Here is a 25739-nt window from a genome sequence, read left to right on the forward strand (position 1 = left end):
ATCCAAGACACATTTGATTGTGTGCGTGTGTTTGTGCGTGTATGTGTTTAGCCCTTAATCTGCCCGCCCAAGCGCTATGAATCCAATCATTGAAGGAAGAAAAAGAATAAAAGAAGAAAACCACGGCGGATAGTGTAGGTATCATGTTGCAGCCACTCCACTCTATCTATCTGTGCGCGCATGCCTGATCATCGTCAACCCGTAACCGTGGCCGGGCCAGCCGCAGTACCTCATGATCACTGTCCCCTGTTTTTTCCAATGTTCTCTAACTTCCCTTGCGGTGCCGAACATGAGGCCAAGGCAGCTAGAGCAAGCAAATTTCATCTGATTCGGGCGCTCAGGTCATGTTACATCAGCTCTCCGACCCATGTCGCTTTATGGCCGGCCCCCCTGTAGGCTGTTCATCTCGGTGTGTTTATGTTTGCCACCGATGTGGGTGGGATGTTGAGTTTGCGTCATGTTGGACGAAGGAAGGGAGAGAGAGGGGGGGGGTTGAGGAGTGGCGCTCATATGGATGGTGTTAGGGAAAAACGGCTGAAACTCCTCAATGAGGCACGTCTCTTCGCCTATGGTGCTGAGAGTGGCACATTGGGATGCGGACTCTCTGCACGCCCGGCCTACCTGTAGGGCCCAGGAGCCTCAAGGAAAAGCTTCATTTGGCGGGGTAGGTTTGTGGAGGTGCTTCTCCAACCGTTCACCGTTCGGACGACAGCGGCGCGGCAGTGAACTATGACCTCTGATCCCGCTATTCACTGCAGTACCCCTCAGGTACGAATACGGATACATAGGTACCTTTGTGCTGAAGGTGCCTGCTGAAACTTCCTCAGGCTCTAGGCACAGCACAGGCAGCAGGCCGCTTGTTGAAGGTGGGTGGGTGGTGGTGGTAGACGCTTACATCATCCCCCTGACTATCTTTCACGTGACTACCCGTCATTGTTGCCTCCGGCCTCGACGCGTGAAGACCGGCGCCTATGTCGACGCGCCACATCGGCCTGCGCATCATCCTTACACAGTGGGAGCCTGCCCGCACCTAATTAATCGACTCTCAACATCCGCACCTCCGCCTTCGAGGCCTATGCTCTGTTTCTCAACCTCGACTCAGGCAACATATATCCCGGCGGGGCAGAAAACAGAGACATTCCATCAGACAAGATGCCCGCGTATGTTTATTGTTGTTCACACGCGTTTCCCCTACTGACAACTGTCCTGTCTCAGCCCGGGCGATCAACACGGTATCATCGCCAATCCTTTCGAGGAGCCGCAGAAGCGGATGAGCGAATACACAGCCCAAGAAATCGCTACATTGCAAAGCCGTCTCGAGAAACAGCTTGGCCCCGAGTACATCTCCGCACGCGCCGGGCCATCGGGCCAGAAGGTTCACTACATCGCCGCCGAGAAGTGCATCGCCCTCGCGAACGAGGTCTTCGGCTTCAATGGCTGGTCCTCGTCCATCCAGAACATCCAGGTCGACTTCGTCGACGAGCACCCGCAAACCATGAAGATCAGCCTGGGTCTGTCCGTCATCGTCCGCGTGACTCTGCGCGACGGCACCTTTCACGAGGACATAGGCTACGGCCACATCGAGAATTGCAAAGGCAAGGCGGCCGCCTTCGAAAAGGCCAAGAAGGAGGGCACCACTGACGCCCTGAAGAGAGCTCTGAGAAACTTTGGCAACGTGCTGGGCAATTGCATCTACGACAAGGACTACCTCTCCAAGGTGACCAAGATGAAGGTCGCCCCAACAAAATTCAACGAGACCGAGCTGCACAGACACTCTGATTTCGCTATTAAGAAAGAGGAGGGGAAAGCTCTTCCGCCGCCACCGGTCAAGCTAGAGACGGCCGAGTCGATTGAGGATCTCCTTGAAGGTAGGCCATTTTGATTGGTGTAGTCGACGAGACTGAGACTGACATGCCCAGACTTTGATGAAGCAGACTTTGCCGTTGTCGAGAGCGACCATCCGGATGAGGTTGTGCTTCCTCCAGTAGCAAATGGCGTTTCCAACGATAGAGCCGGGAGTGTTGCGCCAGCACCCGTCCCGAACCACATGCAAGCTCCCTCTCGGCAAATGGGCAGAAGCACATCTACAGGAAGCCTACGAGCACCTCAGACGCCAAACCAAGCACAATCACGACAAGGCCCTCCAACCGGCTACAGCAACCGGCCACAAGCACCAAACCAACCTCGCGCACCCACAAACCCCTTAGCCCCATCCGCGCCGTCGGCGCCTCAAGCCAATGGGAATATGACCACGCCAGGGCAAGCAGGCAACGCCGCCGAGCCTGTTGGCTTCTTCTCCGCACGTGCTGTACAGCAAATTCCAGAATCTGCTCTGCAGGGGAACAACGCTGACGCGCCTCTTCTCCTGCCAGCCGGGCAACAAGCCTTCAATCCAAAGGCAGAGAGCCCATCCATACGAAAGACCCCCGGCATAGATCATTCAGTCTCGAAGCCCCTTGCTAGATCTGGTCAGCACGTTCCGCCAACCCCGTCGCAGCAGCCGTCCGCATCGGGCTTCACGCCGGTCAGACCGGGCAACGCCGGCCCCGGAGGGGGAACCGGGGCGCCGCACCTGCAGCTCAGCCAGAGTCGACGGATCGGGGCTCCCGGGGGCGCTGGTAGTCCTTTGGCCAACCGGGGTTCCTATCGGCCGCCAAGCATGAAGCGCCCGCTGCAGCAAGACGGTGCCGGAAGGCCAGCGCTGGTTGATGTGTCAAACAATGGGGCGGCGGGCAACGCCCCTGGCGGCGTGGGGGTAGATCCAAAACGTCAGAAGATGACATGATTGCAAATTCTAGCATGTTCAGCGTTGCTGAGAAAAATTGCGTTTTGGCCTGGAGCTCTGGAGTCTGGTTTTCATCGGGTATGGGGTTACATATATGTGCGGGAGTTTTGGCCGGGTCGGTAAAGGCATGCCGAGCCATGGCGGCTCAGCCTAGGTTGTGGAATGTAACGAACAGCTTTTTTCCCTTTGATTGAAAGGGCTTATGGCGCTATAACACGTTCTGCCGCAATGGAGCTACTTCCTGCTCACTGCGAAAATCACCCAAAATGTTTCTGATGTTGTTTGCCGCACATATCCTTGGGCACGTATATGGAAAACTTATGAGTCAAGTCCAGGATACGAGTTCTCGCCGCAAGTTGGTCCGTAGACTGGACCATCATTGACAACCTGCTTTTGATGAACTTTGATTTTCATGAGTAATAATACTGTTACCATACTATTCTCTCAAGTCGAGGTGTGTTGTGTTACCCAAGAAACTCCTCGTCGGCTCTCACAGCCACAACATAGCCTCCCCCACCCCTCTCTCCAATGGTGAAAATCTCCATCAACTCATTGACGAGCACGTTTTTTCTCTGTTCGAGGGAGGCAGACTCATCAGTGACAGTGGACGGGGTGGCAGCTATGGCCACCGTATCTTCGGTCATCCTGCTGTCGTCGGGGTTGGTTGAATCCGCCATCTCGAAGTCAAGAGTAGGGTCAGTCAGAGATGCTACAAATGTTTGCGCACTGAGGCATCGGAGATGACATAACATGATCAAACTTCTCGGGGGAGAAGGGGTTTCTCGTGCTGGAAAAGGTTGACAAACGAACACCGCGATGGACTGCTGGAAGGGGGAAGGAGGTTTAAAAAGGTAGGAACCATGGTAGTCTAGTGCCGAACATGAATCTACGCAGGTTTACATGTACAGATAAAGTATCAGCACTTCCTCCACACATCCCCGCGGGCTGCTACTCTCAAGAGAAACACATTTGCCTTCTTCCTGCGCCACTGTTTGTCGTGGTCTCGAAACCGTCCCCGGCAAATAAGGGTCCAAGATTCGGCATGCCGACCGGCCTCAGACCGGCCCCATCATTATTACATAATCACCTTGTTCAAGTACGATCAAGCTCCGATCCACCGACCGACCAACCGAACCATCGATTTCGTCACTACTTCGTCTGGGGCGCACGCGAGCGACACGCTCTCCGACCCAACGGCCCCAATCTTGCTTTCCATCTCCCCTTCATATTAGCTACCTAGCTACCTATCTACCACCCCGCCAACCCCCAATCCTCTTGCTCGTTCTGCCTCAACCCCCAACCCTTTTTTGTTTTTCTCAATGTTTCCCTTCCCCTTCAATTGACGTTTCTCAGCAACGAACAAGAGCATGAGGCATGCTCCTCCGCCGGCTCCAACCCGCAACGGCCGCCCGTCCCCTCCGCTTCGGCGCATTCCCAATATCGGCCCCCCCGTGCCCGGCGAACCGGCACCTCCCCCGAGCTCATAGTCCCGCCGCCGCGGCCGCGCCCTTCACCACATCCCGTGCGCTGCGAGATGACAATGCTTCCGCGAACCACTACGACACCCTCAAAGTCGCCCACGACGCCTCGCCCTCCGACATAAAGAAGTGCGTCCGTCCCGAGTGTTGTCTCTTGCCAGTCCCAATTGCTTTTGTCAACCCTACCACACACACACACACACACACACACATACACACACCGCCCCCTACCACAAAGAGAAAACTAACACGCTCAAACCCACCCTCATCAGGTCCTTCTACGCTCTCTCCAAAACCCACCACCCAGACCACAATCGCAACGACCCGCACGCCTCCCGCAAGTTCCACGCCATAGCAGAGGCCTACTCCGTCCTCGGCACCCCCGCGAAACGCGCCGCCTACGACCGCTCCCTCCCCTCCTCCTCCTCCTCCGCACACGGCCACCGCCGCGGCTCCTACCACAGCACAGGCCCTGCGGGCGGCCGCCCTGCCTCGGGCCTGTCACGGCGCAGGACCACCTTCCGCGGCCCGCCGCCCAGCTTCTACCGGTCCGGGGGATGGGGTGCCCAGTCGGCCAAGAGGAGGGAGGCGCACGAGGGCGGGGGCGGTGACGGGACGGGCACGGCGCAGGCACAGCCCGGCATGGGCCCAGGGCAGGATCCCTACGGCCACACGAGGTCGCCCAAGGTGCCGCACTTCGATTCCGAGACGCACACCCAGACGCAGTCGAGGCAAGATTCGCGGCGAGCGTACAGGATCATGGGCACCGAGGTTCCGAATGGGCCACAGGAGACGTCAGTGGGCGCCTTCTTGGTGGTTAGCGGCATACTCTTCTTTTCCTTTTTTATTCCATACCTGGCCGTGGGCGGATGGAGCCGCAGGAAGAAAGACGATAAATCATAGATAGCGGCATAGAGGCGAGTGTCAAACGTCAAGACGCCTGTCAAGACAAAATTATGAACTTCACCAAGTAATCAAGACCTCACGTGGAATGAATGCCACGTCGGAACAAAGATCATGCTGTTCCCGGTCGACCAAACTCAATTACTCCCCGAACTAATCTACACTAGAAAGGAGCCTCCAAATGAAATGCGAAGAGCATTGGGTCCGCTACCAGGCCGGAAAAAAAAGCTGAATGAATTGTCCTCGTCAAGAATACATGCGGTGAAAGAAGCTTAGCCCTCGAAGGTGAAGCTGGCGCCAAGCTTGTGGGTGGCCTGGTCGAGCTTCTGGGTATCAAAGGAGGCACCAAGACCCAGGGTAACACCCTCGCGGAGGAGGACGTTGTAGCCAAGGGCGGCAACACCGTTGTTGTTGACCTTGAACTGTAGAGACATGCTGGTAAGCAAGCATTCCTCGAGAGTGGTCTGCAGGGGGGGGCGGGGATGTCACATACCTTGGCGAAGGAGACGGGGTCGATGCGGTACTTGCTGGCGACCTCAAGACCGACGTTGTTGCCGGCCTTGGAGTTCCAGGTGGCCTTGGCACCGGCCTCAACCTGGCTGTTCACCTTGTGGTAGTAGGAGGCAGCGAAGAGGCTGAGGTTGTCGCTGGCGGTGATGGCAGCGCTGTAGGTAGGGGCCTGGTAGCCGACGGCAGCGGCGTAGCCAGTGACGGAGGCCTTCTGGACGTCGTAGCCAGCAGAGGCACCGGCGAGGAAACCCTCATGGCCAACGACGGCGTCGATGTTGGCGGTGGGGCCCTTCAGGAGGTCGAAGAAAGCGCGGCTGTGGAAGTTGCTCTGCTTGAAGGTAAGGTTGAACTTGGCGCCCTTCTTGGAGGCGGCCTTCTCGCCGGCGGAGGGCAGGAAGGAGAAGACACCCTCGGCCTTCAGGCCCTTGGCAAGGCTGTCGGCGAGCTCAACCTTGGTGTCAAGGGCAGCAGCGGTGTTCCATGTCTGGGTAAGGGTGAGGCCTGCACGACGGTAGAATGTTAGCAAATATGCATTTCCAGGTGTCCAGCCTGCGGCGAAATAGACCGGAATGCCGAAACACAATCCGTTAAGTCGGCCGAGACTGAAATGCAAGCGTTTTAAACGATGGGCGGTGGTTGCTGTACCGGTAGCCTTGTCGGAGTATTTGCCCTCGATCTGGATTGGGAGGCACGCGGTCAGCTGAGGCTCACGATTATTTCTGCAACACCGAGTACTTCCGATGCGCTTAGGGAGTGGGAAATGGCGCGACTTACAGCTCCAGCGGTGGTCTTCTCGTGGGAGGTCTTGCCGGTGACCTTGAAGGCAACGTTGTTGGGGGTGTTGCTCTTGAGCTCGAAGGTGGTGGCAGAGAGGTGGTAGAAGTCCTTGTTGAGGAGCTGTGCAGAGAGGGTTCAATTGTCAGCTGAGTGGTTTCTTCACATTGGGGATGACCTCGGCCGGGAAAGAGCCAAGAGCTCTTTGTTTTTGCCCGTCCGCGAATACCCGAGGTGAGTAGAAAGGGAATTCAGGAAAGGAAGAGCGCATACGTCGTTGGCCGACTTGGCGATGTCTCCGAAGTTAGGAACAGACATGATTGCTGATTTTGACAAAGGACGTTTGGGAGAGGAGAATTGAGTTGAGAGGAAGATGCGGTTGACGAGATGCGACAAGTGAAAAGGCGGGTTGCAGGTGTCCTTTCAGGAGATGTTCTGCTGGGGCCGGAAGCTGTTCGAGAAAATGTTTTGGTTGCATCAATTGGTCGACGGGGATTCCCGGCACAATTCGGTCCGGAGGAGCTGTGCTGGTTGGCGTCGCACTAGGACGCTTTTGGATGCACGTGGGGGATCTGTTATTGGTTTGTTGGGATTGTGACCGGCTGACGAGCTTAGATGGGACTCTGATGACAGGGGAGGATCTGTAAGAAGGTGATGCGCTGGAGAAGTGGACACTGGAAGCTTCTGTGCCGGCTGGATTGGTTGTTGGCTTTGCGTGGTTGATGTGCCTCTGTAAAGTGTGGTATAGAAGGTTGAATGCAGTAGGATGAAGAGATGAGGAGGTTTTTCTATTCTAAGAATAAAGGTATGTCCGGTGAAATGCGTAAAGCAAATGAAGAAGGAGGCAGAAGCACTCTGCAGCCGTTCTTTCCTGTTATTTTCCCCTTCTTTTGCTTTCTTTCTTTCGCCCATGCCTTCCTTTACCTCACCAACCTCACTTGTCTTACCTACACATCCTATCAACTGAGTCGCTATGGAGAACACTCCAGTCAATCATTCGCAATTGCGAGGCAGTCTCTCCTGGCAATCACCCACAAAGCGGGCTCCCCCTTATGGAGGGGAAGACTCTATAGAGGCCAGACCCTGCTTTCTTCCAAAACCCCAGAAATAAACCCCTGGCAGGCCAGACCAGGGGGGACATTGCCAAAGGGCAGGGACATTTGCGCAATTCCTGTGACAATATCGGCAGAATCAACATCACCATATGCTCAGTACAGCAGCACTAGTATAGTAATTGCAACTTTCCTCCATATCCCATTTTTTTTCTTCGAGACTCTAAACTTGTTGAGGTCTACATAAGCCAACAATCCAGGACGCCTCTCTACCTTTTTTTTTACCCGCCCGCATTGACGTAAAAGTGCTAGGATACAGGTACCTCGCTCCAAATTACCACTTTATGCGGCATCGTCGTACTTCTTCTCGTGGATGGCAATGGCTCTGTCATGCAACGGGTCAGCAACTGGCATGGTTCTTCGTTCTCACTGGAGACGGAGGGGGCGGCAGCATCTTGTGACTCACCTGCCACTGGGGTCCGACTGCTTGGACCATGTGGGGGTCCAGCGCATAACGGTCGAGGCGCAATGCGGCGGGAAGTGCTCGTCGAACATGAGACGGTACCAGTACCTGTCAGATCCTGTTAGCGCATCACTCATGTCAAAACGGGGAAATTGGACGATGCATACGCCTCCTTGGTGTCCGGAATGTCGCTGCCCCACTCCGGCTTGGGGTTCTTCATCATCTCGTCCGTGACCTGGATCTCGGCGTTGTCCTTGAGAGCGTCGATCCATCCGTATCCGACACCGTCCGAGAACTGCTCCTTCTGTCTCCACAGAATGTTGTCCGGGAGGTACGCCTCCGCACCGGGCTCGTCCGAGGTGTCAAAGGCCTTGCGGAGAATGTACTTCTCCATCTTCTCCTTGGTGATCATCTTCTCCTGGGGGTCGATGTTCATGGTCGCCTCGAGGAACTGCGTCGGTCGTCAGCGGGGTCACTCTTTCATCGCCATCATCACCATCATCATCACCAGGGCTCTGAATCACTCACCTCCTTGTCCAAGAACGGCACACGGGCCTCAAGACCCCAGGCAGACGTCGACTTGTTGGCGCGCAGGCAGTCGGCAAGGTGGAGGTTCTTGACGCGGCGGACAGTCTCCTCGTGGAAGGCCTTCTTGTCAGGCGCGGCGTGAAAGTAGAGGTAGCCACCAAAGATCTCGTCACTGCCTTCGCCACTGAGCACCATCTTGATGCCCATGGCCTTGATCTTGCGGGAGAGGAGATACATCGGCGTCGAGGCACGGATGGTCGTGACATCGTAGGTCTCGAGGTGGTAGATGACGTCGGACAGGGCGTTGAGGCCGTCCTCGATCGTGAAGGTCATGACGTGGTGCTTGGTGCCGAGGAACTTAGCCACCTCGAGGGCAGCCTTGTTGTCGGGCGATCCGGGGAGACCAATCGAGAAAGAGTTGAGCTGGGGCAAATATGTGACCGTCGAAAGCTTGTTGTCGTCGTCGATACCGACCATGCCGTCACCAGTGTCGGGGTTCTCCGTCATGGGGAGAGCGCCGCCGTTGGCCTCGAGAGCAGCCTTCTTCAACCGCAGAGTCTCTCTTTGGGCGATGGCGGCAACCAGACTAGAGTCCAGACCACCGGAAAGAAGAACGCCGTAAGGCACCTCGGCCATCAATCTCTTTCGGACCGACTTCTCCAACTTCTCGCGGATCAACTTGAGGTCGAGGGGTGTCTCGGGGACTCTGGCAGGGTCCCACCACGAAGGCTCAAAGTATCTTGTGGTCTTGCCGGTGGACGAGTCGTAGACGTGGCCGGGAGGGAAGGCCTCGACCTTGTCGCAGACGCTGTGCAGGCACTTCAGCTCAGAGGCGAAGTAAACCGCGTCAGGTTCTTTTGATGACCAGCCATAGTAGAGGGTGGTAATGCCGATGGGGTCGCGGGCGGCGATGGTGCGGTCGTTCTTCTTGTCGTACAGAACAAAGGAGAACATGCCGTCGAGGTGCTTCGGGGCGTCGAGGCCGTATTCCATGTACTACGGCGAACACCGTTAGGCCTCTGCGTGAACCGTTGTGGGGGATGGAATAGGATGCCAGCGCGATATTGACTCACCAAGGGAATGACGACCTCGCAGTCAGAGCCGGTCTTGAAGTGGTATGTGTGCTTCAGGGACTTGCGGATCAGACGGTGGTTGTAGATTTCACCGTTGACGGCGAGGATAATGCTCTCATCCTCGTTGGTAAGGGGCTGGGCGCCGGACTCTGCAACATTGGTCAGCCCATTGAAGCCGCGGGTTGGCAGCAGAGGAAGGGTCAACTTACCGACGCCGACGATGCTAAGACGCTCATGGCACAGAACTGCGATTGACGGTTAATCGATACACAAAATACTGTGGTATATGCAGGCTTGACCTACTCGTCTTGTTGGAGATAAAGCTGCCGCCTGTACGAAGAGGAAAGTCAGTGGGCTACTCTGTGTACTGTCGAGGTCGTCGCGTGTCGCGCGCGGATGACTCAGAACTCACTCCAGTCGGGGCCACGGTGACGGATGCTGCAGTCTACGAGTCAATTGATGCGCACAAACGTCGGAAACGTGGTTACTTACGCCTTTGCAAGCTTCAGAGCCGTTGGCTTGAATTTCTGGACGTCGGGATGACTGGGCGCGCATGGAGTCAGTCGCATCGTCCATGTGAAGATATTGGCGGGGTTAACTTTTTTGGGAGGGGACAGCTCAACTGCCCCTCCATCCCGCCGCCGAAATAGGGATTGTCGTCTCGCGGGGTTGGGACTTACCGATGACAAGCGAAGATGCCACACATGTTTGCGGTCTCGAGCTGCGATTGCGTACTACGTGGAATGTGTATGGGATGAACTGCAGCTTCAGAGGCCAGAGGGGTGAAAGATGTGTCGCGAGAGAATAAATACGGAGCAGGAGGTGGAGGGAAGGGTGGGAGCGAAGAACAGTTATGACTCTTCTTGCGCTTCACCCAGTTTTTTTATTTATTTTCACTGTCCCTACTTTCTGTTCGCAAAGGCCCCCCCAGAGTCCTCCTCCCTGACACAATGACATGGTCCCTAGCACCCAGCATTCCGACAAGCCATGACACAGTAACACCTGGTACTTGCCATCCTGGGGTGCCGGAAGCCGTGGCCGGTGCGTCGATAAGGTCAGGCCCGTCGGGTGCGCGGTGCGAATTATCTCGAAGGGCTGCGAGAGAGAGAGAGAGTGAGCGAGAGAGGGCCAAAATTGCAAGCCCGCCGCCACGGAACCACAGAAAACTGCACGATACGCTAATCTACTGCTGTTGCGCTAGTGTAACATAGCTTGTCTCCCGGGGCCGATCTCGGCTCTTACAGCCATTCGGCGCCCTGGCCACTCAGAGTTCACAGGTCTGCTAATTACCTAACTTTACCGACTGATAAGAAACCCAACCTCACCCATCCCACCAACGGGAGCGCCGAGACGCTGTGGCGCTGCGATTTCCTCAAGAGTCTACCGCCTGGTGCCACGAAGACGGGATATACTGTAGTTACGACCCTGGAGCGACAACGGCGACGGCTAGACCTCTCTTTCTCCGGGACAGTCACTGAGTCTCGGTAGGAGGGGGACGGGCAACCGTGTTATTGCCGCCGTTACAACTGTAATGCGCCCGCTCTGATTGAGCCTTGAGTCCTGACTCTAGGCGAACTTACTCGTCACCAGCCCTCGTGTCAGGGTTCCAGGTCCCATGCCAAGCAAGCTATGGTGGAGGCAAGCTCAAAGTCAAGTGCTCGGCGGTATTAGTTCCGGTAAAATATCCACCTCACTGAGGTTAAGACGGTGCGCCTCCCACCACGGATTAGCGGAGCGTGGTCCACCGCCAGAAGAGTCATCAAGTAAATCGCCGCAACTACTGTCACCCAGAGGCCGACTTTTGTCCGCGTCATTCTTGTCACGAAGGCCAAAAAAAAACGTCTGCGCAGAGAATCCAATCGTAGCAGTTCGACGTCTAGACCTGTTTCCCTGCCTGTCTGTTTGTTCTTGTCCGCCCCAAAACCCCTCATGGCAGCATCATCGACCAGCCCGAAAGCAGAGAAGCAGACCGTATGGTATTCCCCGTAACTCCGAAGCCATGCCTACGGGCACGACGTTGTCATCGCCTAACTCTATTTACCCCGTGAATGCCCCCGCCATCTAGGGCGCCGGGTTCTCCCTCACGACACGCTTGATGCGCTTCTCGTATTCCGCCTTATCCTTCTTGAACAAACTATACGCCTCAGCTTGGGCTGGCGACTCAGGGTTAGGATCGTCGAGCAGGTTCTGGATGCCGAGCAGGATCTGCTTCACCGTGATCGCGGGCTTCCACGCCTCTTCCTCGTTCAGGATCGACAGGCAAACGGTGCCGGAGGGGTAGACATTGGGGTGGAACAGGGGAGGGACGAATTTGCCTGTGCAATGTTTGTCAGTCGGAGGACTCGATCTTTGAGGTAATTGGTAGGTAACTCACACTTGGGAGGCTTCGTCGGGTACTCTGTTTGTGAGATGGGAAAAGTCAGCAAAGGTTCGCTTGCTCAAAACCCACGATCCCGATGCGCAAGGTTGTTTACCCACCCTCAGGGAATGTGATTGTCAGCTTGAACAAGCCGCCCTCCCAAATGGTCTTCTCCTTGCCCGGAATACCACATTCCCAGACCTTGAGATCGAGCGTGCCCGTCGCGGCATTACGCTGGGGCTTAGCGAAGAAGCCAAAGGGGTGGTCTTTGCGCCATTGCTTCCTGTAACCTGTCAGACTCGTCCACGGCGAGATGGTGCACTCAGGCAACCTACCTCTCTTCCTGGAGTCTGTTCTGGCACAGCGACATCGCGACGATGGTTGTGACGGTTGCGTTTCGGGAGGGTTGTCTGATGGCGTCCGAAGGTGGTATGCGGCGTCTCGCTCGCGTGTCACTGGAGAAAACTGCGGCTGATGTGCAAAGACGGGATGACTAGCCTCGTGGCTCTTGGGAGACGAAAGCCCGGAGATTTGGACGCCGGTGGCTTGATGAATCGGTGAGATAGGTAAGCGAGACAAGGCTGAGGGCAGGTTGGAACTTGTTCAGCGAATCTTTAGATAGAGTCCGCGGCTTTGTAAGGAAGGCGTCGAAAAGGTCGCCTTGCACAGTTGCACTTGCCTCACTGGATGCGCCAGCTGAGAGGGAAGGCGGTGGAAAGGTTTGAGACAGCGGTACGTACCTTTCAGGGTGTGTACTTACTGAGTAGTGCCTCCCAGGTACCTTCCAACGAAAGTCGCGTGCCTTTCTGGTGGTGGTAAAGGTGAGATACCGCGGTACCTTCGGCAGAAGCTTAGGATACTAGGTAGCAAGACTGATGAGAGGGGGGGGGACGTCACTCATCCAATGGCCGAATGGATATAGGACCCCGCCCTAGACCACATTCGGGGTTGGCGCGTCGGGCGCGGGGTGCGAGGCCCTGGGAATCCGACGTGGGGCTTTGGATGGACCTGCCCAGATGCAAGACAAGGAGCTTCAGGCCCAATTCCTCGGCTTTCATCTGACAGCCCATCTTTCTGCACGTACAAAGGCCATAATCCCAGCCCCGTGCGACTGGATATCCTACCCCTTTAGCCCTTGCGCGATCGTCTTTTACCTGCAGCATCCTGAAGGTCCTGTCGGTCTTTGCCGCTTTGCGACTGCGCGCCGGACGACTGACTGACACACGTTGCCCCGGCTGCGTCTAGAAGCGTGCTTTGTTCCGGTCTCTTTTGGTTTACATATATTTGGACACCGTCCACCTAAGCCCTCTTCAAGCAAACAGCGCCGCGCATAAATTCGGTTCACGCCCTAAAGTTCACCCGTCACGATGGAGAAGGACGGCAGCGCAGCCGGCGCGGGGACGACGGGCGAGGCTAAGCCCGTGGTACCAGCTGTTGAAGAGAACAGGCCGGCGGATGTGGTCGACGACGTGCCTGACCCCGACGAGGATGATCTGGACGACCTGGACGGTATGTTTGTCAAACAGGCCTGGGGATCACAGCATTTCATGCGCTGACTCTTACCAGACATGCTTGACGACTTTGCCGCGGTGAATGTAGACACCAAGAAACCCGAACAACCAGTCGCGTCTTCTGCGACTGGTCCTGGAAAGCCCGCGGCGGTCACCGAAGATGAGGTTGATGAGAAGACGTTGGAAGAAATGCTTTCATCCGACGACTTCGCGAAGCAGCTCCAGGCTGGCATGGCTGACCTGATTGGCGAGTTCGAGAAAAATGTAGAGAAACCCCCTCCTCGTCCTTGCTCGCCCCCATCAACTAACCAGGTATTACAGCCGGAAATGCAGGCGCAATTTGACAACGTCTTCAAGCAGATCAGCGCCGCTACAGGGGAAGCTGGGTCGTCTGAGGGGCAAGCGCACCCGCGGCCCACATCTTCCTCGAGCAAAGCCCCGGCCTCGGATCCGATCGCCGACGGGTCCTTCCAGGAGACTATCAAGAAGACCATGGAGCGCATGCAAGCGTCGGGTCAGCAGGCTACGGCGGCCGCGGCAGAATCCTCTACCGAGGACCTCCTTGCCGAGATGATGAAGCAGTTCGGAGAGGGCAACATGGAAGGCGGCGGCGGCAGCGAGGAGGAGTTCTCGAAGATGCTCATGGGCATGATGGAGCAGCTCACCAACAAGGAAATCCTGTACGAGCCCATGAAAGAGCTCAACGACAAATTCCCCGAGTGGTTCGAAAAGAACCGCGCCAAGACGCCTGCGGAAGATCTCAAGCGGTACGAGGAGCAACAGGCTCTGGTGAAGGAGATCGTGGCCAAGTTTGAAGAGAAGACGTACGCAGACTCCAACTCAGCGGACAGAGAATACATCGTCGATAGGATGCAAAAGGTAAGCGGGAGACTGGTGTCGCCATTTTCGTCATTCCCGGCACTGACATGTGACAGATGCAAGCTGCCGGATCACCGCCATCAGACTTGGTTGGCGACATGCCGTCAGCACAGGATGCGTTCAACGGTGACGAGAGCTGTAATCCGCAATAATTGGAAACAACTGCGACCGGCGTCTGATATATAATCCCACCACCAAGACCATGACTTTCTTTGCCATGGTCATGCACATGCAGAGAAGCCATCCATACCGTTATCCGTCCGCCTATCAAGAGGCCCAACGCCATAAGCAAATCAGATTCCCAAAGCCATACCTGACTCAACGCCATTGTACAAATGCAAAGACCGAAGTTGTCCAACTCCAGTCCAGACCACAGCACTCAACTTTCTTTCAAGACATGTCCATCTGCTGTGAAGACGCGTCCAGTTCACTATCTTCCTGTGATACCAAGTTCATGAAAAGTGCGTCGTAATCCTCATCGTCAGAAAGGTTGAAGGGATCCGATTGCGTGGATTGCGACGAGTGAGCTGAATGCCGCGGTTCGGAAGATTGGTCGTAAGACAATAGCAGCGCGTCGAGCTCATCCTGTTCTTCCTGTGCAATAGTGTCGACCATCATATCATCAACGTCCTCGGGTATCTGCTGTGCGCGCTCTTGAGCCATCGCCGCCGCGTCATCGATGTCTGCTTCAGAATACATTGCGTCTCCCTCTAGCTGCTTGGCGTAGAACCGTTGTCGCATGTCGCGGTCCCAGTCTGACTTGAGAAGCTTCAGAAGAAAAATGTCAGCATCGTGCGTCTCAGGTCTATGCGGAGCATTACGCCACGTACGGTTCCCTCCATGTCTCGCCGTTGGTAGGAACGGTCATCGGCACGCTGCCGCACGTTCTGCAGAAACAGCTTTCGCCTGCTCTCCTGCACCTCTTCGCGTTTGCGGACGACCGGGTTCGGCCTCGCCGGCCGTGATGCATACTTGAACTTTGGCTGGGAGATGGGCGAGGATTGTGTGTGCCGAACGGTGTTGTCGTCGATGGACGAGAGGGGCGACGCCGCGCGGATGGGCGACGACGAAAGTGGTGACGGCACGGCGGGCCTGAAGTCCCACGAAGTCCGCTCAGTGAAGATTGGTACAGGCCCAGAGACGGAGAACATGTTTGCGGATGTCCGTGTTTCTGGGTATTCGTTTTCTGGCATGAAGCTAGCGATAACAGCAAGGTGGGCGGCGTTGCAGGTGATGGTTTAGAAGCGAGTCTAAGTAGCTCAAGACGCTGGTTGTGATGTAAGAGAAGTGCTGCAGCTGTCGCCTCTTTGCTTAATTAGGGAACCACCGTGGGTGTGGCATAAGCATGGGAACGCGACCGAGACGCGACGGAAGGCGTCCGACGCCACAAAAGTGGCTTGTATTGACGATTAGCACGTGAATCCACTTAAAGAGGTCCCGCGGCGATCCAGCAACAGAGCGTCCAATGTCCATCCATGATTCCATGCATCGCAAATTAAATACAGCGGTCTGGGCTCAGAACCTTTTGATCCCGGCGGTTCCCGATCGGACCCCGAGGCAGAGTGATCGACCGGGGGTCACGCTCCCCCAACAATACAGCAGCCGCCGAGCAAAAAAAAAAAAAAAAAAAAAAGAGCATCTGGCAAAATCGCCTGACGACATGACATTCGACTAGTTAGCTCTGGACCGCACCACCCCGAAGCAACTGGATCCCTTGGAAGGACTCCACTATCTGTAGCGACTGTTGGGAAAAGACGCCTTTATCTTATATCGAAGACCAAATCGCCTCTGCATGCCACTTGCAAACCCCCGAAAGCCCCAACACGACTTCGTAGAATGAGCGTCGGTGCAAACCACCCTTGCGTTTGTCTATTCATTGGCGGTAGCTGGCCAGCGTCCAGATGAAAGCCTTTTCCGTGTTCTCGCTCCCGTTGCGCCGCCTCGCCACCCAGCGGCCATGGACCTGCTCCGAATGTCGCGCCGGCCCGATGGCCCAGCAGCAGCAGCAGCAATATAGCCGGTCGTCACAACGCCAGCAATGGTTCGGCAACAACGCCACCCGCGGATTCTCGTCGACGAGCACGAGGGCCGCTGTTGCGAGAGCGGTACCGAAGAACGGTAGCAGCGGTACCGGTAGCGGTAGCGGTGGCGGCCGGAAGGGCGGCCGCGTTTTGCTTCTTGCTTCTGGTGGCGGCGCAGCGGCTGCGGGCGCTCTCGCCTTCACCGACGATATCAAACACGGTTATGAGGCGGCGGAGCGCGCCGGTCGGGTCGCTGCCGCCCTTGCGGTGTGCATCAACGAGTACGGCAAACCCCCTTATCGGAGACACGCCATCACGGTTCAGTTCTTGCTAATGCGCTTGTAGTTACCGTACAACCCTCAACCAGAAGGAAAAGATTGAAGATCCCGAATTGCAATCCAGAATTCTGAAAGACTGTCACCAACGATGCGCCGATCGAACACTGAAGGTCTTGGAGAAGAACGGTGGCATTTTTATTAAGCTGGGCCAGCACCTTGTAAGAGCCCCCCAACTCGTGCTCTCTTCAAAACTGGGAGACTGACCGACGAACAGAGTGCGATGAACTACCTCCTCCCGCAAGAGTGGACCAACACGTTCATCCCCCTCCAGGACAAATGCCCCGTGTCGTCGTTCGAATCGATCGAAGAGATGTTCCGGAACGACATTGGCAAGGAGCTGTGGGACTACTTCTCTGAGTTCTCGAACGAACCGATTGGCGCCGCGTCTCTCGCCCAGGTACACACCGCCACGGTGAAGGAAACGGGCATGCCCGTCGCCGTTAAAGTGCAGCACCCCGGCCTCGGTCAGTGGTCTCAGCTCGACCTGGCCCTGACACGGTTCACCTTCTCGACCCTCAAGCGCTTTTTCCCCGAGTACGACCTGGAATGGCTGTCCGCCGAGATGGACGTGTCGTTGCCGAAAGAACTGGACTTCAGGGAGGAGGAGCGCAATGCCAACCGCACGCGGGAGCACTTTGCGAAGCTGCCGGAGCACCCCCTCGTCGTCCCCGGGGTCCTCTGGGCGAAGGAGCGCATCCTGGTCATGGAGAGAGTGTCGGGACACCGGCTGGACGATCTCGCGTACCTCGACGCCAACGGCATCGACCGCGACGAGGTCTCGGCCTGCCTCGCGCGCATCTTCAACGAGATGATCTTCGGCCACGACGCCCCCTTGCACTGCGACCCCCACGGCGGCAACCTCGCGATCCGCAAGAACGAGTCCCGGCGCGGCCTCCGCGGCGGCCACAACTTCGACATCATCCTGTACGACCATGGCCTCTACCGCGACATCCCGCGCGACCTGCAGCGCTCCTACGCCAAGATGTGGCTCGCCGTCATCGACGGCGACATGAAGCGCATGCGCACGTACGCCAAGGAGGTCGCCAACATCAACGACGAGCAGTTCCCGCTGTTCGCCTCAGCCATCACGGGCCGCGACTGGAGCGTCCTTAACAGCGAGGGCTCCGTCCTGCAGACCCGTACCGCCGACGAGAAGAAGGAGATGGGCGACGCCCTGCAGGAAGGCCTCATCGTCGACCTCGTCCAGCTGCTCGGCCAGGTCCCGCGCATCATCCTCCTCATCCTCAAGACCAACGACCTCACCCGCAGTCTCGACGAGAACCTGCACACCCGCCAGGGCCCCATCCGCTCCTTCCTGATCCTCGCGCGCTACTGCACGCGCACCGTGTTCGAGGAGCAGCTCGAGGACCTCAAGCGCCGTGGCTCGCTGCTGTGGCCGCCCAACACCTTCCGCCTCGTCTCGGCGTGGATTGGCTTCCTGAGGGTCGAGGTGAAGCTCGGCGCCTTTGAGCTGTTTTTGAGCGTCAAGAGGGCTCTCGGCCTGAAGGGCGTTGAGTTCCCGGCCCCGGGCATGTGAAGTATGTGATACCTGGAACTTAGACCTATAGACTTGTAATTTAGCCGCTGTTTGTATACGACGAGCTCGTTTTTTTGTTCCACTTTATGTTTCTTCATCTGAGCCTGATTACATTCGGAATTGGAACCCATCCAACCGTCGGGGCGCATGCGCCAACCCAGGAGAATACGCAATCATGTCCACATCGATGTTTTGCTACGGTATTTTCTAATCCCACGGTTTTCCATCGATACCGCACGATCGATCTTTGACGACAATAGTCCAATGATCAAGTAGGAGGTCGTAATGGCACATGAAGAGATAAGTCTATGTCAGTTCTGCTTACAAAGCACCTCGTCCGGAGGAGATTTCATGGCCATTTATGCTACCAAATTATGCTGTAAATAGGTATCAATAGATACTTCAACCGGCTTGTACAACACTCGGAATACACTAGACACTGTAATACATCATTCAGCAAATGTTGATATGACTAGTGATGAACAACATGGGCAGCTAATTAGTTGTAACACGAAGTTTGTTAATTTGATTCAACCCAACATGATTTTGTATGCAGTGGCATGCACAACCAATAGTTCTCAGAATATTATGAACAATATCACTTGATGGCGCGAGAAAATTGTTTCACAATATTTATATTACCACCTGCGACGGCTAGACCGCACAGACAATGGCACAATACAGTGACCAAATCAGAATTTCTTTCCTACTCATCGCTCCAAGTTGGGCGAGGTATGGGTATCGCAAAACACCACAGCTCTACATGTTGTCAAGGCGCTCCTTGGCGGACTCCTTGGCCTCGTCGGAGACATTGGGGTTCTTGAGAGTACTGCAGACACCGTGTTAGTCCATATTTGCATGAGGGCCATTCGAGTAGCAACAAGGAGTAACTCACGCCTTGAGGCCGCCGGCAACGTTGCCGGGGTTCTTCTGCTCGTCGTCGCCGGCCTTGGCGACGTCGCCGCCGTTGAACTCGTTGTCGAGGATCTTCTTGGAGTTCTGCTTGGACTCCTCGGAGGTGTTTGGGTTGTTGATGTTGGCCTTGTGGCCGCCGGCGATCTGAGCTTCGGTAGGCATTTTGAAGAGTGTTGGTGGTTGTTTGAAGTGGGAAAGTTTGGTAATGGAAGCAGTTGAAAGCGAAGTTGTGATTGTTTGGTTGATAGCTGTTGTTGGTGGTGTTGTTGTGATGATGGAGACAAGAGGGACAGGTTCCAGAGGTGTCGGATGGTCTCTTCTTATAGATCTCTTGAGATTGTGTCGACTATGGTGTTCAAGGCTTGATCCGCAAGTCAGTCACAAGAGGACAACACAAGACAAAGCACACCTCCCAGGCACTCACGCAAGTGTGCGTCAGAGTTACGACAACAGCTAGGAAGGAGACCTACAGCTACAACGGAGGCGAATGGCATCATAGACTTTTTTGCAAAGGCCTCTTGTGTACAACGGCGTTTTCACGTTTCCTGCTTCCACAAACAGCCCACTTCGTACCAACAAGCGTATTGACGAGACGGGTAAAAGATACTTGACCCCTGGCCCCCCTGCATGCAATGGCGGCATAGGATAGCAGCGCTACCAGGCCAACAACGCCCGAGCTCTCTGGAAGTACGTTTGGCTTCATTCCCTTCGATCATCGATCATGAGGGCGGATCGGTTGTGCAAAGTCATGACGCTCATAGTCTGGTAGGGGAGCCATCTCAATCTGGGGATTCCAGCTGGTGATCGAGAAGGTGATTGAGAAACCCTGGTGCGTTCTGTGGCTTCATTGCTGCTTGTCGTTTCTTATTCCGCTTACGACCAAGCGGCAGTGCTTGCGTGCCTGGAAACATGTGGAATGGCAGGCAGACTATTGTGGGAATGAGAGTAACAGAGATGGTGCTAGGGTAAGATGCTTGTGCGGGTTAATGTCAGCGTATACTCAGTTAAGGAACCGGTCCGTTTGGCCTTACAAATCCTTAGGATATCACAATTGTCACTTAACGACGCATGGTCAAGGTGATGCAGGCAACGACGCTAGGGGAACCTGGCCCATGTCCGTCCGACCCCCTCCCATACTTTCCAGATCGATGAAGCGGGATGAAGTCAGATCGAACCGTCGCTTATGTGGGGAGAGGGGGTACAATGCGAGACGAAACCTCCAGGGTCCCCAAGAGATGTCCAGTGTTCCAGTGCTCCAGCATTGGGCATGTGTGTTTTTACTGTGTTTCCCTCCGTATTGTATACCTACGTAACCTCAAGAAGGACCACCTTAGCTACGTGCCTCAGAAACTTCATTTTCTTAGAGGCTGGGTGTGGATGTCTGCATGTGTGGGCTTCTTCTCATCGACCAATCTTCCGTTTGAACTTCCCTCAATGCTATGCTGCATCCGGAGAACACAGGGGGATCGATCCAACCTTGGGCTGGCGATGCGGCCGAGGATATGCTCCCCTGTTTGTCCATTAACTTTTTCTTCTCCCCCCCATATCTGCTACCATCAAGGTAAAGGGAGATGGCTGGTGAGCACCTCTCGGGTGGAATAAGAAAGTAAGTACCAACGACGCTTGACGTAAGACGCTTGAAGTCCTGTTTCCCCTACAAGACCAATGGCAAACGGCCTGCGGCTGGTCATACCAACACGGATAGCTTGTGCGGGGCACAGTGACAAGAAAACCAGACAAAAACGAGACTCTTGACCTAGCACTTACCATGCCGCAAACCGAATGCTGGTCTCTGCCGCATCTACACCAGGCAATCTGAGATCGAAATCTGACATGGGAATCTGAGAGGAAATGCAAGGTACCGCTGTAAAACCCCTAGCCCCGAGCAAAAGACGCCAACTTTCCCAAGCCGACGTGGGGATCCGGTCTTGTCTGGGCTGAGTTTGCGATGGCGCGCTCTAGACAACACTGTCAACAAAGCGGCCGGCCGGCGCTACGGCACATCGTTGGACATGCGGCTGATGTAGATCTCCGCCTCACCGGTGGTTAGTAGGAAAGGGGATGAGGATGGTGATTCATCGCACCGGAGGTGGTGATGTCAGCGACTAGGTCTCTGATAGGTCCAAGGCGAAAATATGCATGTTGAAAGAGCACAGACACCCCTCGACAGGAGCTTTTTGTCCGGCGCGAGAGCATTGGAGAGGGGAGTGTCAAAAGATGTCTACCCAGCGTTCGACAGGGAAGAGAAATGGAAACGAAAGAGGGGGTGGATAGATTGATAAATCCAAGCAGTGGGAGGTCAACTGCAAACTCCTTCTCTTCCTCTCCATCCTCAGATCGATGGATCTCGTATGACTGAGATTAGGGACGGTTTGTTAATCGAATTTAAGACCAATTGGCCCCCAACATGGCTTGCTGCGTCGCACTGGCATTTACAGCCAGCCAGAAACTAAACGAGCCGGCCGCCGGGTTGATTCACCGCCAATCACTCCAGATGCTGTTGTGCGTCATCTGAAAAGACGAAAGATAAATCAACTGCCGGCAAGCCAGTAGCTTGACCAAAACACGCGACCGCATTTGGCGAGCCCCATCGGTCGGACAAAAAAACCGCCGTATCAGCCGCGGAGCGAAAGCGCAATGGGGGGCTCGCAAACGAGGATAAATAGCGCGGTCTGACGACGAATAAGAACCAAGAAGCCCGACCTTGCTCTTCGGCTTGGCGGCTCAAGTGCTTCGGAGGTTGCCTCCCACAAGCGTCTCACGCCTGCGGCGGCCCCCAACACTCCCCCGTCGGACGATATATCGCGCTTGTTTTGCTGCGACAGCCGCCCTCGTGGCTCCCATTGGCCGAACGGGTACGGGACTTCATGCAAGCCACTTCGTCCTCGTTCGAGCTGACTGACCGCCAGAGCAGCCAGCGAGAGAGACCAAGTGGGACCCTACCGGACCTGGGTACGTCCAGGATTATTTAGTATTTTTTGTCTCTTTGGCTGGCGTCTTGTTCGGGTAAGGTTCGAGATGTGACTCTCTGAAGGTTCCGCGAGAGGCCTCTTGCGATACGCTTTCCGGTGGTGTCTCAGTGAGTGATGCATCATTCAGGTGAAAAGAAAGAAGGGGTAACAAAACCGCGCCAAAAGATGAAATCAGCCGCTCGGCTGCTGCCGCAGCAGGGCCCCCTGTCAATTAAGGTATCTTCTCGGCCAATGACATCTCTCCATGGCGGCTATTGAGCCCAGAGCACTGACCACTTGATTCTCCAGCCCCCACCTCGCCGTCCCGCGTGGCTGTGCTGGGGCTTCGCTGCATCCGACTTCACTCCATCTCAGTCTCCGTTGCCTCCGTCACCTCCGTCACCTCCGTCACCCCGGAGTACCGGTTATCGTCAATCCCTTCCGTCACTTCTCACACTTTTGGTGAGAAACGTTTGCTGGACAAGGGGCTCAGCTGATGTAACCCTACCTCACGACTGAGCTGCAAACACCTGCAGAACCCCCCTCCACCCCAAAATACAACCAACACAACACACACGCGCGCGCGCACCCCCATACTCGCACACTCACACTACCCTCACCACCAGCACAATGACATCACCGGACGCCACCCCCGAACCCCAGCCCGCGGCTATCAACTACGTCGCAGGCTTCCTCCTCGTGGGCCTCGCCTGGGGCTTCACGACCCCCTTCATCCGCCGCGCCGCCAAGGACCACAACCCGCCGCCGCACCCGGTCCTCGAGTCCGACGCCGTCCGCCGGAGCTGGCTCCGCAGCCGCATCTATGGCGCCTTCTTCGGCGTCCTCGACCTTCTGCGCAATCCGCGCTACGCCGTGCCGCTGCTCATCAACCTGACGGGCAGCGTCTGGTTCTTCCTGCTCATCGGGCAGGCCGGTAAGGCGCTCTCCATCCATCATTCGTTGACGTCTCGGGGAAGGGAAAGAGAGAGAATAACCAATACTGATGACTGATCTTTTCACAACAAGAATTGAGTTTGACGGTGCCCATCGTCAACACACTGGCCTTCCTCTTCACCGTCATCGGCGACTGGTGGGTCGAGAGCAAAGTGATTAGTCGACGTAGGTGTTTCAATTCGCGCGCCCCAAGTGATTGGGCGGCCGCACGGCTGACACATTTACAGAAACCCTGGTCGGAATGGTGTTGTCCCTTTCTGGGATAGCGTTATGTGTGCACAGCAAGACGAGGTAAACGCCCCTCTAGATTTTCCATCTGACTGGCGAGAAGACTTTAGTCAGGGGCGGCGGCACAGTTTCGGATGCATGTCAGGATGCATGAGGCTTAGGGCGCGCATGTCTCGGATACGATGCATTGTACATAAGTTGGGGAAATGGGCCAGTGGATGGCCATTCAAAATATATCTTGATATAGATGTACACAATGTGAAGCGAACAAAGTCTCTTCGCCGGGCAGCTCCAATCCTCATGTGCTTCTTCCGCTGCCTGTGTCTCCTTTGATTTCTCCTATAGGAGAGACTCCACTGGTCTCTGGTCTGCCTGGACCAGGACTCATCCAAGAGAAAGTCATCCAGCCCGCCCGAGCGGTCTACTGGACGCTAAGAATCGAAAGAGAGAGAAAAAACTAAACAGCCATGATGAGATTGCCAGAATGCTCGCTGCTGTGATTGTCGGTATCCTCCATACGCCGTTTATGCTTGTAAGAGAGAAAAATGAAGAAAAATAAAGAAAGAGTGATACTCTTTCCGCTCAAATGCTCGTAGATCAAAACCAGCATCACTTTCGTATCGCGTCAATGTCGTTCAATAACACCTCGCGGACCAGACATTAGTCCCGTGATCATCACGCCGAAGTTCGTCGCGCGCGGAGCCAGCGCTGCACGCTTCGTAGGCTCGGGTCCTCGGCCGTCCAGCGGCCCATCGAGCGGTCGGACGCCCGCAGCTGGTTGTAGATTGACTCGTCGGTGATCGTTGAGAGCTCCTGTAGCGCATCCATGTTAGTAGTGCGTCCGTAAAAAGCCCGCCCGCTTCTTTGGCTTTCCCTGCCAGGTTCGGGGGTAGAGAGACTCACAACTCTCAACTGCTGGTCACACGCCCTCAGATGAGACCCGTTCCTCGAGTTCGGCCGTCCGCCCTGCAGAACGCCGTCCCGGTTGCCGATCCACCGCTGCGCGGCAGCCTGTCGCAAGTAGATCTTTTGACACTCGTGTCTCCTGGCGAAAGAGTCGAGCATACACCTGATGATAGCAGTCAGCCAAACGTCCTATCCTGAAAGGGCCGGCAAATGACTCACTGGTTGAGCTCTGCCTTCTCCTGCTCAAGTGGCCCGCCGTTTACCGTCGGAACGCTCGTGTCGGCCGCGCAGTCGAGAATATGCTGACCGTCGAGGGAGCATTGCCGCAAAGCCGCCCATCCCTCGGTGTAGTAGTCCTCCATGTTTGTCGGGTCCGTGGGAGCTGCCGCAATGTAGTACTGCAAGGTCCGGAAATCAGAGAGGACCTCGCCGACCCTGATTGTTCGGTACATGTTCACTGGGGGGGTATGTTAGATGCGTCTGCGCCACGAAACCCTCCGACATCAGGCGTGTGCCTTAAGGGGTCCATCTGATAACATACATCCGTCCATCGTTAGAGAGAAATCCGTGCGAGTCGCGGCGTTCAATGGTCCTGGGGGGTAAGTTTGACGAGAAGCAATGACACTCGAACCAAAGCCAGAATTAAGTATTGTACACAAGAATTAGTATTAGTCTCGGTGAGAAGAAAGGGACCGGCTGTTGTCGAGACAGATTAACACACTAGTTGAGGCAAGACCATGAGAATAGCACCGGGGCCATGAGGCTTTCCTTTTGTACATCGTCGACGGCATCCGAACGACACGGAGGGAGATTAATCACGAAGGTCACAGAGCGTTGTTTCCCCCCCAAGTTGAACACCGAAGTCCTGTCCGCCCTTACTTGCCCCGTAAAGCCGTCCCGGAAGGTTCTGGCGGGTGGTGAGCCCCATAGGGATGCATGAGGCCTTTGGGCAGTGTCGATCCAATGAAGTGGTCGGTTCATCTAACGATACCCACGGCGACCCAGTACGACCATGTGGCCGACCGACGAGTCGGAAAATAGATGCCAGGGTCCTGGCAGTTAGGATGGCTTTGCAAGCTCAAAGCTAGTGCGAACCCTAGCCAAGCTGGCGGACGTGCCCTGACATCCCGGATACGTCGGGAACGTACAAGGGAGAGGCTGCTCTGGCTGTCGGGAGGCCTGGCGATGATGCAGACCCGCATGTTGTATGCCTGGACAGCCGTGGTCCAGACCAGAGGGGCATAGGGACTGACGACATGTTGGCGAGATGGGCCAGTGAGCGAGCGACGTGGTTCGGGCAGCAACCCTCTTCGACATGTCGCTGACGAGGCTGCGCGGGATGCTAAGACCTGAACGGGGGCGGGGGGGGGGACGAGGGGTGTGTAAAGCTCCGTCTACAGCCTCTGTCTAGGTGGTGGGCAACATGGGTCGGATAAGGATGAGAGACTACCATGCATAGAGACTCCAAGACTGGGGGCAGGGCACGTGAAAACACAGCATGACGAAAAGCGAAACGATGAGGTTTCCGTTCTAGCCCAAACGCCAACACCTAAGTAGGTAAGTAGAGTTAGTCT

General features: G+C 55.7%; 14 protein-coding genes across 14 annotated transcripts; 5 read left to right on the forward strand and 9 right to left on the reverse strand.

Moving 5' to 3' along the window:
* The first annotated feature begins 985 nt into the window (after window positions 1-985).
* On the forward strand, window positions 986-3293 carry CDEST_13492 (Putative DNA repair protein Rad52/59/22). Its single transcript, XM_062929648.1, has 3 exons — window positions 986-1160; window positions 1216-1868; window positions 1920-3293. Exons 1-3 carry the CDS (start codon window positions 1153-1155, stop codon window positions 2783-2785), a joined length of 1527 nt encoding a protein of 508 aa, XP_062785699.1. The 5' UTR covers window positions 986-1152; the 3' UTR covers window positions 2786-3293.
* On the reverse strand, window positions 3250-3462 carry CDEST_13493 (uncharacterized protein; the record flags this gene model as incomplete). The annotated part of the gene is made up of 1 exon (XM_062929649.1): window positions 3250-3462. One exon carries the CDS (start codon window positions 3460-3462, stop codon window positions 3250-3252), a length of 213 nt encoding a protein of 70 aa, XP_062785700.1.
* A 497-nt stretch (window positions 3463-3959) lies between these two features.
* CDEST_13494 (Putative DnaJ domain, Chaperone J-domain superfamily) lies at window positions 3960-5235 on the forward strand. Its single transcript, XM_062929650.1, has 2 exons — window positions 3960-4392; window positions 4536-5235. Exons 1-2 carry the CDS (start codon window positions 4160-4162, stop codon window positions 5164-5166), a joined length of 864 nt encoding a protein of 287 aa, XP_062785701.1. The 5' UTR covers window positions 3960-4159; the 3' UTR covers window positions 5167-5235.
* CDEST_13495 (Putative Porin domain superfamily, eukaryotic porin/Tom40) lies at window positions 5225-6911 on the reverse strand. The gene is made up of 5 exons (XM_062929651.1): window positions 6724-6911; window positions 6451-6573; window positions 6322-6352; window positions 5660-6177; window positions 5225-5588 (listed from the first exon to the last, which is right to left on the reverse strand). The coding sequence occupies exons 1-5, from the start codon at window positions 6766-6768 to the stop codon at window positions 5439-5441; spliced, it is 867 nt and encodes a 288-aa protein (XP_062785702.1). The 5' UTR covers window positions 6769-6911; the 3' UTR covers window positions 5225-5438.
* A 348-nt stretch (window positions 6912-7259) lies between these two features.
* On the reverse strand, window positions 7260-10634 carry CDEST_13496 (Putative asparagine synthase, rossmann-like alpha/beta/alpha sandwich, nucleophile aminohydrolase). Its single transcript, XM_062929652.1, has 10 exons — window positions 10247-10634; window positions 10059-10109; window positions 9979-10004; window positions 9870-9896; window positions 9776-9811; window positions 9567-9715; window positions 8494-9489; window positions 8133-8416; window positions 7969-8073; window positions 7260-7887 (listed from the first exon to the last, which is right to left on the reverse strand). The coding sequence occupies exons 1-10, from the start codon at window positions 10270-10272 to the stop codon at window positions 7845-7847; spliced, it is 1743 nt and encodes a 580-aa protein (XP_062785703.1). The 5' UTR covers window positions 10273-10634; the 3' UTR covers window positions 7260-7844.
* A 656-nt stretch (window positions 10635-11290) lies between these two features.
* On the reverse strand, window positions 11291-12962 carry CDEST_13497 (Putative ubiquitin-conjugating enzyme E2, ubiquitin-conjugating enzyme/RWD). Its single transcript, XM_062929653.1, has 4 exons — window positions 12261-12962; window positions 12045-12208; window positions 11941-11964; window positions 11291-11881 (listed from the first exon to the last, which is right to left on the reverse strand). The coding sequence occupies exons 1-4, from the start codon at window positions 12293-12295 to the stop codon at window positions 11628-11630; spliced, it is 477 nt and encodes a 158-aa protein (XP_062785704.1). The 5' UTR covers window positions 12296-12962; the 3' UTR covers window positions 11291-11627.
* A 1-nt stretch (window position 12963) lies between these two features.
* CDEST_13498 (Putative pex19 protein) lies at window positions 12964-14703 on the forward strand. The gene is made up of 4 exons (XM_062929654.1): window positions 12964-13434; window positions 13492-13700; window positions 13758-14315; window positions 14372-14703. Exons 1-4 carry the CDS (start codon window positions 13293-13295, stop codon window positions 14465-14467), a joined length of 1005 nt encoding a protein of 334 aa, XP_062785705.1. The 5' UTR covers window positions 12964-13292; the 3' UTR covers window positions 14468-14703.
* A 1-nt stretch (window position 14704) lies between these two features.
* Window positions 14705-15573, reverse strand: CDEST_13499 (uncharacterized protein). The gene is made up of 2 exons (XM_062929655.1): window positions 15146-15573; window positions 14705-15083 (listed from the first exon to the last, which is right to left on the reverse strand). Exons 1-2 carry the CDS (start codon window positions 15506-15508, stop codon window positions 14706-14708), a joined length of 741 nt encoding a protein of 246 aa, XP_062785706.1. The 5' UTR covers window positions 15509-15573; the 3' UTR covers window position 14705.
* A 374-nt stretch (window positions 15574-15947) lies between these two features.
* CDEST_13500 (Putative ABC1 atypical kinase-like domain, protein kinase-like domain superfamily) lies at window positions 15948-18647 on the forward strand. Its single transcript, XM_062929656.1, has 3 exons — window positions 15948-16617; window positions 16682-16832; window positions 16889-18647. The coding sequence occupies exons 1-3, from the start codon at window positions 16217-16219 to the stop codon at window positions 18209-18211; spliced, it is 1875 nt and encodes a 624-aa protein (XP_062785707.1). The 5' UTR covers window positions 15948-16216; the 3' UTR covers window positions 18212-18647.
* A 183-nt stretch (window positions 18648-18830) lies between these two features.
* On the reverse strand, window positions 18831-19555 carry CDEST_13501 (Putative conidiation-specific protein). Its single transcript, XM_062929657.1, has 2 exons — window positions 19107-19555; window positions 18831-19040 (listed from the first exon to the last, which is right to left on the reverse strand). The coding sequence occupies exons 1-2, from the start codon at window positions 19286-19288 to the stop codon at window positions 18971-18973; spliced, it is 252 nt and encodes an 83-aa protein (XP_062785708.1). The 5' UTR covers window positions 19289-19555; the 3' UTR covers window positions 18831-18970.
* A 1008-nt stretch (window positions 19556-20563) lies between these two features.
* Window positions 20564-21322, reverse strand: CDEST_13502 (uncharacterized protein; the record flags this gene model as incomplete). Its single annotated transcript, XM_062929658.1, has 3 exons — window positions 20564-20636; window positions 20894-21053; window positions 21211-21322. 3 exons carry the CDS (start codon window positions 21320-21322, stop codon window positions 20564-20566), a joined length of 345 nt encoding a protein of 114 aa, XP_062785709.1.
* Window positions 21323-21741: 419 nt separating this feature from the next.
* CDEST_13503 (uncharacterized protein) lies at window positions 21742-22221 on the reverse strand (the record flags this gene model as incomplete). Its single annotated transcript, XM_062929659.1, has 2 exons — window positions 21742-22003; window positions 22070-22221. The coding sequence occupies 2 exons, from the start codon at window positions 22219-22221 to the stop codon at window positions 21742-21744; spliced, it is 414 nt and encodes a 137-aa protein (XP_062785710.1).
* Window positions 22222-22451: 230 nt separating this feature from the next.
* On the forward strand, window positions 22452-23600 carry CDEST_13504 (uncharacterized protein). Its single transcript, XM_062929660.1, has 3 exons — window positions 22452-23011; window positions 23104-23196; window positions 23259-23600. The coding sequence occupies exons 1-3, from the start codon at window positions 22708-22710 to the stop codon at window positions 23324-23326; spliced, it is 465 nt and encodes a 154-aa protein (XP_062785711.1). The 5' UTR covers window positions 22452-22707; the 3' UTR covers window positions 23327-23600.
* Window position 23601: 1 nt separating this feature from the next.
* On the reverse strand, window positions 23602-25650 carry CDEST_13505 (uncharacterized protein). Its single transcript, XM_062929661.1, has 4 exons — window positions 24707-25650; window positions 24385-24622; window positions 24163-24328; window positions 23602-24072 (listed from the first exon to the last, which is right to left on the reverse strand). The coding sequence occupies exons 1-4, from the start codon at window positions 24714-24716 to the stop codon at window positions 23935-23937; spliced, it is 552 nt and encodes a 183-aa protein (XP_062785712.1). The 5' UTR covers window positions 24717-25650; the 3' UTR covers window positions 23602-23934.
* Window positions 25651-25739: the final 89 nt, after the last annotated feature.

The sequence above is a fragment of the Colletotrichum destructivum genome, chromosome 9 (genome assembly GCF_034447905.1).
Source record: "Colletotrichum destructivum chromosome 9, complete sequence".
Taxonomy (NCBI): domain Eukaryota; kingdom Fungi; phylum Ascomycota; class Sordariomycetes; order Glomerellales; family Glomerellaceae; genus Colletotrichum; species Colletotrichum destructivum.